Raw genomic sequence first — 12,553 nt, forward strand, 5'->3', positions numbered from 1 at the left:
ATTCACATAAACATGTTTACATATGTTTACTTTCTTGCTTTCTTTCTGTTTGTAACACAAGAGCGCCATCCTCCACATGGCTGCAATTCAGCTGCTGCACATGAGGATTTGTGCCCCCCAGTAATTATACCTTCCTCTTGCTGGGAGAGAGGGAGAATAAAGAAACGGAAAGAAAACTTGTTGTTATTCTTAAATCCCCACTCGATGCTGGCTTAATCATTGTCTGCCTTGTCTTTGGAATAGCTGTAATTGAAACATTAGCCGTTCGGGTCTATATACAGCATGGGGGCGGATTGTGTGCGCCCTGTGGACTCACTTTAATCACAAGCCTCGATCACAAGCCCAAGCAACTTGTGTATACTTCACTTCCTATTTTTTTCATTCCCTTGTCCTTTCGTCCTCATTTTCGGTGTGTGTGTGTGTGTGTGTGTGTGTGTGTGTGTGTGTGTGTGTTTTTTTTTACGTGTTGCATTCACAAAGCAGGCGGCGGGTTTGACGTGACTCCTGCTCTGCACTGCAGCCACCGGGCGAAGAGACGCGCAACCGAGAGGAAGCATTCGCTCAAATGTATTGACCACCGTCATGAATTTTTCATTGGCTGCTCAAGGCGATAGGTTGCCAGCCGGTTGGGTTGAGAAGATGAGGCGCCCGTTCGTTGCTGCTGACCCCCCCCCCTCCCCCTCCCTCCCCTGACGCCGGGGGCTAGCGCTGCATTTTAAAGGTTTATCTCCTTGAACCTTTTAAACACCTGAGTGATACTGTACTTTAGAGGCCCTCGCCACATCTCTATCCCCGCTATGACTCACCCGACACTAGACCCCAGGCCCGAAACTGCTTCTGACTGGCGTTGTCCTTGGCAACAACTTGTGAGCCACAGCTTCTACTCCCTCCCTCCCTCCCTCTCTCCCCCTTTCTCTCTCTCTCTCTCTCCCTCCCCCTTTCTCTCTCTGCTGTCTATTTTTCAGCCTCTTTTCTGCTCCACCGTTCGATCCCTCGTGGTAACCTCAGAGCAGGGTTGAGGAAACATGTTGATCTTGCACATATTTCTCTCCACGGGCAGCGGGGAGGCCGAGGGAGTCCAGCACTGTCGACGTGTGTCTCCAGAGACAACACACCTCTCAAAGGCAACCCCCCCCCACACACACACCTCACTCCCCCCCCCCACACTCACCTCACTCCCCAGTGGGTGGTGGTCCACATCTCGGTCTGAAAAGATGTTGGCTCGGTTGCCGTTATTTATGTCTTTTTACTTTATTTAAATGTGTATATATTCCTCGATGTGTCCATAAACATGCCTCTAAATACATGCTAACGTTGCTCAATATCAGCGTGATTATTATCTAAATAGGCAATTGTTTTCTAACAATCTCTAGAGGTGAAAATATGTCGATACATACCGCTTGTTTCACTCTCCCCAGGTTGCCAAAGAAAATCAATTACCGCAGCTTTCATAACCATGGTTAACCAGTAAATGACATAAAGAGTTAACAGGGGCCACAAATCAATGGTGTAGGTGTGTGTGTGGGGTAAGAACAGCTTCCGCTCGGGGTCTAGCCCCTTTTTATACGGACGGATTTCATTTCACATTTTTATTTCAATTAAATTTTCAATTTTAATGTCATTAAAAAGTGAAAATGAGTGTTAAGTTTTAGTTATATGTTACGGTTCAGTCTTAATATATTTAGTTATTTGGTTGAACTGTGCAGGAATGATCATTAATGTTTAGATAATCAACAAGTCCTCCTGTGGTTCAATGTCACGAGAGTTTCATTTTCAGTTCAATGTTTTTCACTGCTTATTTTTGTATGTTTGTTTTTTAATTGACTATAAAAATCCTACAGTCTGACATTAGAACTGTGTGACAGTGTAAAGGTTTCATCAGGTTTTAGTCCTGCCATTACATCACAGGAAGTGATGAAATATAACAAAATGAATGTTTAAATACTTAAAAATGCACCTTATACACAAAAGGTTTTAGTTCTGACGCTGGGACCTTAATTATTTGTGGAGCAAACAAGTATTTGAAGCTTTGATTGCTACTTTTTTATATATATTTATATTAATTTGTTTGTTTGTGTGTTCTGTTGTATTATTCTAATTTTTTGTTGTTGTTTTAACATGGATGACCCTCACACCAAGAGGAAGCGCTGTCACTTCTTTCCTCTGACTGACCCCCCCCGTCTTTTTCTGTCTTTGCAGGGCCTACAAGAGGTCTGGCTCAACTACCCGGCACACCCCCTGCAGGTCGGTTCACAGATGCTTTATTCTTGATGTTTATTTTGGGCTGGGTGTGCCTCCCATTAAATCTCACCTCACCGCTCCAAGACGCAAAAGCCTGCTCCCGTTTGAAATTGTCCAGCCTGAATGTGTGTTTTTCCTTCCTTTGTTTGTGTGTGTGTGTGTGTGTGTGTGTGTGTGTGTGTGTGTGTGTGTTTGGGTTTCTCTGACTGAGGTGGGCAAGCTGGCGGTTGTTTTGCCAGAGGCTGACTGAGTTCTTTATAGCTGTCACAAGGCCCCTCAGTAGCCTTCCACTAGTCTTCATTGTTCTGCTCCCGTGTCTCGCTGCTCCCCATTTTGGTGGAGACCCTAATCCGCTTCCTTCCTTCACTCGGTTCCTCTTCCTCCCCGCCATTGCTCCTTTCTCTCCTCCTCCGTCCTCGTGCTGTTTGCGTTTCTTTGCTCTCTCTCTCTGTTCTGCCGTTCCTTGCTTTGCACGATCTGCCCAGAAACATTGAACATGTCAACAGTGTTTGTTTGAAATTAGGATTTGGAAGAAGAGATCAAAGATGCCGTAACAGGATTACAGTCCCGGATCACATGGGGCCTCCAGGGACCGTCAGGCATCCTTCTCTCTGATGTGTTTGTGTGGAGAAAGTGTTTCTTTGTGTGGATGCCGAGAGTCGTCTTTAAGCACTTTATTCTCTTCATCTGCCTGTGTGCATGAGTGCTGCTGTGTCTTTACATGTACATTTTTGCATATCCATGTTTGGCATGTTTGGCCCAAAATAACATTGTGTTTACGTGCATCTGCATATATTCAGTGTATATATATATATATATATATTTATTTATATTATATTATTTATTTATTATATATATATATTTATTTATTATATTATATTATTTAATTATATTTATTATTATGTTATTTATTTATTATATATTTATTTTATTACATATTTATTATATTATTTATTTATATATTATATATTTATTTTATTATATAAAATATGTATATATGATATTATATATTATATTATATATTTATTTATTTATATGTATGTATATTATATCCATCTTTTCCATGCCTCCTCACCCCTGTTTGCGCTGAGGATCCACACAGCGTCTGGATGTTGTATTGTTGAGCTGCTCACTGCTCAGAATAAACTCTCCGGGCTATTTTCCTGGAGAGTTGCTCAGCGGAGGCCCCAGCGGCGGGCACCGTGGTCAGGGTGGAGCCCCGGGGTCAGCCCTGCAACCGCTCTGTGGTGGTGGGGGTGGAGAGACCCTCCACGCTGTGCTGCATGAGTAGTCATTAGCCTCATTACCACACACGGCGCGTGTCTGAGGTTTTCCTCTGGGTGGTCCCCTGCCAGTGGGGCAACGCCTGTTAAATTGTGCCAACCTCTGGGTAGCTTGATGGCACCCTGACCTTTGGGTTGAGATGATATAATCTAAGCCGTTTCACACAAGGAAAATCATCATTTATTTCATTATTAATTCTATAATTGATGAAAGCCCCCAGGAGTTTAGGCTAGACCAATATGCCCACAATTGTTGCTGAGAATTAACAAGGTGTCAATCCCGTCTTAATGAGGTTCGAGTGGATGGCAGTGGCAGCTCGCCACGGCGCGGGCAATTGTGCGTACCCCCGTCTTTGGCATACACGCATACATTAGCCGCGCCACCGTCGTGCCTTACCGAGCGCGTCTGCGGTTGACGGGCACGTCTTCATGTCTTTCCTGTTGGCTCGATCCGCACCGACGCATCATCAACCCCGAGCTCTCCAGAATAATTTACCACAACGTCATTCACGTGGAGTCTGGATTTCTAAATGCAGTCTCTGGTTTTATTGGGGAGATACATGAAGCTTTTTTTTTTAATTTTGGGCCTCAAATGACCCCGCCTCTGATTCTGCCTTCTGTCTGGACTGAGCTGAAAGTGATGCTTTGAAGGCGTTTCAAAAGTGTTTAATTTTTGTATTTCTTCCATTGCTTGCGCCCCCCCCCCCCCCCCCCCACCTTCACTCTGTTTGAAGCCGTGCTGCTGGACATTCCCCCTGAAGGATAGCAAGTGCCTGTGAGTGCTGAACTCGTCGGATGCCGTTAGTTGTGATGCATGACATTTAAACGCCTTCCGTTAATTAACAGAGAGGAAAGAAGGCAGAGATGAAATGTTTTTTTTTAGGACATATTGGAAGATGGAACCATGACATTACCGGCAGCACTCCAATTAAAATGCTGAGTTTAAAGCTACATCTCGGCTCTCTGCGCTGGCTTGACATGGGAGACTCTGAGAAAACATAAAAACACAGACAATGAAGGCGCTTGAAAAAAAGAAGAAAGTGTCCATCTTCCCCTGGAGAGCCTTGAATGTAGCTCTGTTTATTCTTATTTTCGGGGCACTTTATGTACGGTTTCACGGAGCGCGCTCTCCAGAGGAAACACAGTTCCTTTTGAATGTCCACGTGAGATTACGTGGCTCGATGTTTCTGTTTTATGTCTTGGTCAAGGTTCCAGTTGTTCCACGCAAAGACCAATTAGATGTTTCTAGCAGTTTAATTAATGCACCCGTGAGGAAATCTCTTGATTCAACAAACATGCATGCACATATTTTCTTTTAGCATATTATTTCTTTTGCTAATGAGCACAGACACGAGCAACGACTGTATTCAAAGCGAGCAGCATGTTCTTACTGAACCCGTCTAGCTCTGAACTCACCAAGCCATGAAGCTAATGTTAAAGACGTGACCTACAGGGAGTTTCACAGCCAAAACATTATTCTTTTTCAAGACTCATCATCGTCATGAGGCTGTGATACAGCCTGCTTTTAGACCAAACCACACTTACAGTATGACTGAGTCACCAGGGATATTAATTGACCGTTTGAATCACCAGATTGAGAGCGAGAGAGAGCGAGCTGTTTGTCTTAAAACTTAATGACTAAGAGATTCCATCTGCTGCACATCATGTGAGTTTGTTTTGAGTCTGAACAGGCCCTCGAGCAGCGCATACTGTAGCACAGGTTCATTTCATTTAAGGGATTTATTTGACGCTCTTATGCGCAACGACTCCATTGAGCAAGTAGGGTTGTTGTTTTTCTGGCAACTGGTTCAAGATTCCCGGAAGTGATGCATAAACAAAGACACCTTCAGTCAAGTATCTGTTATTGAGACAGCTGTGCTATATTACAGAAAGTGTATGATGCATATATATATATATATACACATCACAAATAATGCATAAAAAGAAAAACAAGACTATTATCTCACCTCTCCCCTATAGATTTATGAGCTCCCTCAACAGTCTGCAAATGTATGCAGATGATACTGTTGTATACACACATTGAAGAACAGCTGAGTTAGCGCCTGCCAAGCTAACAATTGTGTTGTACAGGATCACACACTGTCGTAGATCTTCACATGAGGGACTGAAAAAGCTGCCTTGGAAAGAAAAGACTCGCCCAATGCTGCTGTTTTCTTTTTCTCTTCTTAATTTAAGCAGGTGGATCTTATGATTACTTTTATTTAATATCTTCTGTTTTTCACTGAAAACCATGTTCACTAAAAAAACAACAATGTGTCCTTTCTTTGATCCAATAAAGGGCTGGATAACGTCTATAAGACCTCTTCAGTCCTTGTGCAAACAAACCCTAAAAACTCTGGACGCAAACATTGCATCTCCATCGCTGTAGGGTACCGGAGGAATACAATTCACTGACCTTTGAGAACCTGTGATTATTTTTGCCTTGTTTATACGATATTTAATGGTTTTGCCCCTCTTCCAGACCAGTTGGCGACTTTGTGTATAATCGCTCAGTAAGTTCTATTATATCCTCAAGAATATCTTCTATACGAGATTGTGCAAAACAGTTCTGCCACACAGCATTCGGCCAATCAGCCACAAACCAGTGGTCTTCATGACTTTCTGTTTGTCTGATCAGTGTATGTCGTCACGAGAACTAAGGACCCCCAGCCCAAACAATGAAGACGACATTTTGACTGAGCCTAGTGAAACAGCTGTGCTCTGTAAGGACTAAGCTCTTCTCTGACCCACGGTTTTTGTCACCAAACCACCTTTTGTGCCTTTTTTTTTTTATGCCTCCGCGTCGGCGACATCTGTGCCCGGAGGCCTTGTGTTTTGGGGCTGTTCTCCGTACATATGGTCCATTCTCGTCAGCGCAATAGACGTTGAGGGAATATCTTCTTTCTTCAAATTTGGCACGAACGTGACACTTGGATTTAAGGATGAACGGATCAGATTACGTTGGTCAAAGGTCAAGATCATTGTGACCTCATAACTCAAGAATCCATATGCTAATAAGGACATTTTCACACACGTCTAGTAGGATAAAATGAAGGCATGCATACAACCTTAAGGCGGTAATTCTTTTTCGTTCATTTCCTCGTCCAGGTCCAGGAGCCTCAGACGGACCGGCAGCTGATCGAGGCGTCTCCCGTCCTCCAGAAACTGACCAGCTTCGAGGACTCCACTGGCATTTTGTTCACACATGTGCGTCTTCTGGCCAGAGCCTTCACCTTGAGGACCGTGGGCTTCAACCACCTCACCCTGTAAGTACGGTCAGTGTGTGTGTGTGTGTGTGTGTGTGTGTGTGTGTGTGTCGATAATGGAGTTACAGCCAATTAAAATGCAAAGTGAGGCGCAGAGAGTTGGCCAGATTTAATTTGCAAGGATGCTGCAGAAGTAGCCAGACTTTGTTTGTTGTTCCCCTCAGAGGTGATGAGGCATGATGCATTATAATGTATAATATGATCGGAGATGCTGGGAGTTTTATCATACGTCGAGCATTTTAAATTTGCAATCTGTTGTGAATGCAGCCGCCCTCTCCTCCTACATCATCATTATATTTACCCCCTGCAGCCTACACATCTTCTTGCAGCCACTAAGACTGCCTGTATAATAAAAGTGATGTCTCGAATGTCACGTTCAAAGTACCTCGGTTAAAGACGGCCTCTATTGCCGGTTTGTGGCTCAGTCCCTAATCCGAGGGTTTCACAGCCGAGGGAGAGGGAGTCCGGAGGGACTCTGGAGCCCCCGTATCTGTAGTCTGCTTCTACCTGTGAGGCCATAACCTCAGTGCCTCATGGGAAATGGGGTTTTGATTCACTGGGTTGTCCGGGGCAGAAGGTTTAGAATTCCTCTCTCTCATTCATTGCAGCCACATCTCTTATTTGACAGATTGTTCTCTCTCACTGTCATGCTTCAGTCCACCTCGTGGATTCCTGGATTCTCACTTAAATGAGTTTTTGTATCCAGATTTAATTCACACTACATGTACCTGTGATACCGCCGTGCACCTGTTTTTCCTCTGTTAATTGCAACGTTTCACTGTGATGCCGCAGTTCTTTAGCACCGACATTGGAAATGTTTGGTGTTTTTTTCCTTCCTCAACCTTGACATTTGTTCAATAGCCAGTAAAGTTAGAAACGTCTGTAGTCGTGTCTTGAAATTGATTGGACGGCCTGACCTGTTTGTAGCTACGATGATAGAATGCAAGTTAAAAAAAGATTGCTATCTTCATAAGAAAATGAGACCTCTCACTCCAATTTGAGGTGTTTCAGATTGAGAATACGCGACGGAAGCTTAACTCACTTCTGTGCTTTACAACACAACACAATAGTGAGTTTGTCCGCTAAAGTAAATTAGCCTTGGCAGCACACCTCTGATATCTTATTGGCAGGCAGCGCTCTGTAATTGCTTGCTTAGGTTTGCCACAAGGACGTTGCTCTGTGTGTGCGAGTGTGTGTGTGCCCGTGAACACACATTCCCGTGTACAGCGCACTGCTGTGTATGTTCTATCTAATCCATCACTTAAATGTCAAATCTCTCCCCGCTCATGGTCAGTGAAGTCGATCAGAGGTCCAGAAGTTCGTCTCCCACTGAGCTTTACTTTGAGGACTTTCCAACTCAAGGTTGATGTTTTTATTCTGACTCGGCATCGCATCCAAACCCTTTCACCCACTAAAGGGAGGAAATTCAACCAGATGCATTTTTTATTTCACAGAAATGTTACCTTTCCGGGAGCCAAATGAAACAATTTGTATATTTTCAGAGTCATTTATGTTCATTAGCTCGGTTGGAGGCCAAAGGCAGGTTGACCTAAATAGAGCGGACTCACTTGAAAGCTGGATCTGAGCAACGGCTGACCATGAGGATCAAATGCCAGACCAAAGTAGGTCACGCTGCGGTGATGGACAGGAGAACGAGGTCACATCACGGAAAAGCGAGGTCAGACAATAAGGTAGGCGGCAGATTGAGGAGACAGGACCCGGGTTGGCCTTCCACTTCATGCAGAAATAGAGGACAGAGTGACCTATAAGAAGACGGCACAAGAAGCAAGGCAGGCAGTTGACCCTGTTTAGAGGCGGAGGAGACCGGAGGCGACCATCAGACAGCAGAGATGGAGAGCCGGGGCCCCCAGGCGCTGGGCTTCCTATCTCCTCTCACAGCGGAAGAGCAGAGTGTTGCAAGAATTTCACCGTTGGTGAAAAAAAATGATCAGTCTCTTTTCAAGTTTGTGGAATGAAAGTTTGTTTTGCTGTGCAGCTTTGCGAGTAGTTCTTTGAAAATATAATTTACCCATAGTCTGTATAAAGGAGTCCTCTGTGGACTGCTGTTTTCAAGCGTTGAGTTTGGCAATTTCGCCGTGTATCTTGGATTACGGCCATCACCATGTTGTTGTTTTTTGCAACCAGTGAAACAGTCTGACCATATTTGGAATGCGGAGGAGTGACGTAGAGAAGCTGGATACGTCTCTGGTAGAGACCTGTCAATCACTGTGTAGCCCTGCCCTAAAGCGTCCCCTGCTTTATGGTCTGTTTGACTCTAAATGGACCATCATTTACTAAATGAACATCATGCTGTATTGAAGAAGACTTGAAACTAGAGATTGAGACCATAAACTCATGTTTACAATGTTTACTGAGGTAATAAATCAAGAGAGAAGTAGTCATTTTCTCATAGACTTCTATACAACCAGAGGAGTCGCCCCCTGGTGGACATTAGAGATAATGCAGCTTTAAGACATGAAGCATTTTACCAAATTGTAAGTTGAAGTTAATCAGTAAATGCAACGTTCCTGTTTTTTTGCAGTGGAAAACAATGTTTGATGATGGTGGTGGTTTAATTTACAGTATTTAAACAAGAAAGCATTAGGCAGCCCACTCAAATGGCACAATTCAAGACAACTTAAAGTTGTGCTAAAACAATAAAAAAAATGATAATTTGCTATTTGAAGAAACATGTGACTTTAAGATTAGGGAGTCTGTTGAATAGCTTGTCTTTAATAATTTGCTAAAATTGGTTGTGTAACTCTAAAGCCAAGACATCTGTCCTCTGCAGTGAAAACACACTTTGTTTCTCTCTTCAGTGTTATCCTGCTCTGATATTTCATTAAACTGAAGTACCACTTTGAAGTTATATTGATCTTTTGCAGCCATATGTATTTTCTTCTTCTGTTGCCTTCACCCAAAATCACACTGAACGTCACACTTTGTGTAAAGGGTGCCGCCGATTACACATTTGAAATTGACACAAGCGTGCACATATGAAACAAGAACATCGTCTCCCTAAGAAGAAAAAAAAAAAGTCTTAAAAGATGGAGTGCCCTCCTGTGTGGGAGCGGGCAGCCTGTCGCCGCCTCCTCAGAGGGACTGTTAAAGGTACTTTAGATCAAAGTCAAAGGCGAATAAAGACCTCGGCTCCACACTTTACTTCAATTTCCCCCACCGTACCGGAGCATTGTGCCTCCGCTGTTGAAGTGAATAAGGGATGGCTCTCTGGGATGGCTCTCTCCGCGCCCGCCCGCCCCCCCCCCCCCCCCCCCCCTCCCGCTTCCCGCTATCTCTTCTCTTCTTTCCTTTCGTCTCCCACTGTCACTCCACTATCCCGCTTCCTCCGATCTGCCTCCTTTTGGACATGAAATGAAATCTCATCCCTCTCATCCCTCTCGATCTGTTTCCACCCAGCGTACACCCCCCCCCACCACGCCCCCCTCCCGTCCCGCATACAGTATATGCATGCTATGGATCTTGAGAGAGAAAATCCGCAGCAAACCTGTTGCCACACGTGTACAGTGCTGAAGCGCAGCAGGAACAGGGAGTTCTCTCAGCCTCCCACTGGCCCCATCCCAGCCTCCGCTTCGTGGCGCTCTCATGTGTTGTGGCAGAGCCTTTTCATTAAGGGGCTCTGTGATTATCTTTAATGTGGGAGTCGGGCTACTGTCCCGTCCCTCCTAATGAAGCTCACTTCTGGACCTCAGAGACGGAGCTTTTCAAGTTCTAGCTCGTATAACTGCTCTGCTATCTTATATATTTGCTCCCTAAAAACACTGAGCCAGCCAACACTCATGTAGAACGGCACCGGACGAGAGCGAAATGAGCAGAATGTGAATCAACCGTATTCATGTCCTCTGCCTGGTTCTGAAATGTTGTGGCTCATCATATTGTTGCTCAGGCAGAACAAGCACTTTGAAGACCCGTGGGCGGGGAAATGGTGATAGGTAGTTTACACTCTTTAATCTCTAAAAAAGATCAGATTATTGAAAAAAAATCCACAAATGAACTATAAGTAAACCATAATTGTGCAATATCACAGTTCAGAGGTATGCGTTTGGCAAGTTTGTGTACACTTGAAGAAGTGCTGCTCGGATTGATTCTCCCTCTTATGCAACAGCGTGGGTGAGAAGTGATTAGCAGAGCGGCATTACTGAAACAGATGCTGGTGGGCTTCCTCACAATCACTGCGCTTCTTCTGAGTTTAAATGAATAACTGATTAGTAGATTGAAACAAAGTAAGCGATAAAACTTTTGATAACCGATTTTAATTTAGTCTTTTCTTAATAAGTACGTTCCTACTTAACATTCTCTGGTGCCAGCTTCTCAAATGTCATGTCAAAAATATGTGTGATGGGCTTCCCCCCCCCCCCCAATCGATTAAACACTAAACATTTTGTAAACCTAAAAGATAATCAACATAAATTCATAATCAAAGCAGCAGCAGGGCTGCTAACGCTGCTGCTGTCTTTGCCTCTGACACGCGGCGGCTCATAAAAAGCCGCGGCGCCAGAAATCGGACAGTCAACTTTGACCTTTACTCCTCTTTGATGTCTGCCTCCTCCTCTTCTACCTCTGCATCTTTCTCTCTCATCTTCAGACTTTCCCCTCCTGCGAGGAGCTCATATATATAGATGGATGCTGCTGCTGCTGTGTGTCTGTGTGTATATGTATATATATATATATATATATATATGTATATATATATATATATATATATATATATATATATATATATATACCTCTCTGCTTGTACTTGCGCCGCCCCCCCCCTAACCCAACGCTGCCTGCCTGACAGGGCACCAGCCCACATCTGCAATGCTAATCTATATTTCTGTTTAATTAATGACCTGCCTCTCACTGATGGGGAGAAAGGCACGACGCTGATGTACGGTATCACAGTGCTGCCATTCACCGTTTCTCTCTCTAGGAATTGTTAGAAAGGCTGAGAGTCGTTCTGTAACCCTCTGTGCACGCTTGCTGCTTTTATGGGCTTAGGATTTCTACTTTTTCTTGACAGGCACTACTCCTGCAGGTGTACCAGAGGTTTTAAAGTATTTCAATTGCAATCAAAGCTCGTCTTTTTTCTTCAGAAGGGCTTCTTCTTCTTCTTCTTCTTCTTCTTCTTCTTCTTCTTCAGGCAGCCTCCGAGTTGTCACACAGCTTGTCAGTGCAGCTGTTCCCAGAGGCCCCCCATGAAATGTACATCAGCCGACTTCACCGGCTTCCCGTTAAAAAGACTAAAAGCCTGGTAGATTTGTCGAGAGAGGCGCGATGCCTTTCATGCCACACTGATGAGTAGCTGCAGAACCTCATATGAAACTCGCCCTGCCCTCCCCGCCTCACCCCTACGACATATCGCTCCCTTTCTAACCAATATGTCTTCTTTCTTTCTTTCCTCCATCCATCCATGCTCCCGCTTGTTGTCCAGGGGCCACAACCAGAGGATGGAGTTCCTGGGAGACTCCATCATGCAGCTGGTGGCCACAGAGTACCTCTTCATCCACTTTCCTGACCACCACGAAGGACATCTAACGGTAAGAATCAAATTGCTTCAAGCACACGTCATCACACTCTCGTCTCCCTTTCCACCTGTGTTTTGCTTCAGCTGTCTGAAGCTGCTCCAAACCCGCCGTTCCCCTGTTTCTTACACAAGGTTACCTGAAACAAAGTTACATCTGCGCTTCTGTGTTTGTGTGTGGGTGATTGTTTTTCCTTCCCATCAATCTTCAAATCTCAAAGTGCCAGCCCCGGTATTCA

The 12,553-nt window shown here is 44.4% G+C and overlaps 1 protein-coding gene across 1 annotated transcript in view; it reads left to right on the forward strand.

Moving 5' to 3' along the window:
• The window catches only part of drosha (drosha ribonuclease III), a 79,688-nt gene that overhangs the window by 49,798 nt on the left and 17,337 nt on the right, over positions 1–12,553 (forward strand). The window contains exons 24-26 of the mRNA XM_079181034.1: positions 2,200–2,244; positions 6,633–6,790; positions 12,225–12,330. Coding sequence (XP_079037160.1) covers positions 2,200–2,244; positions 6,633–6,790; positions 12,225–12,330 — 309 coding nt within the window. The remainder of the gene's footprint in view (positions 1–2,199; positions 2,245–6,632; positions 6,791–12,224; positions 12,331–12,553) is intronic.

The sequence above is a fragment of the Pholis gunnellus genome (assembly GCF_910591455.1).
Source record: "Pholis gunnellus genome assembly, chromosome: 20".
NCBI classification, from domain to species: Eukaryota; Metazoa; Chordata; class Actinopteri; order Perciformes; family Pholidae; genus Pholis; species Pholis gunnellus.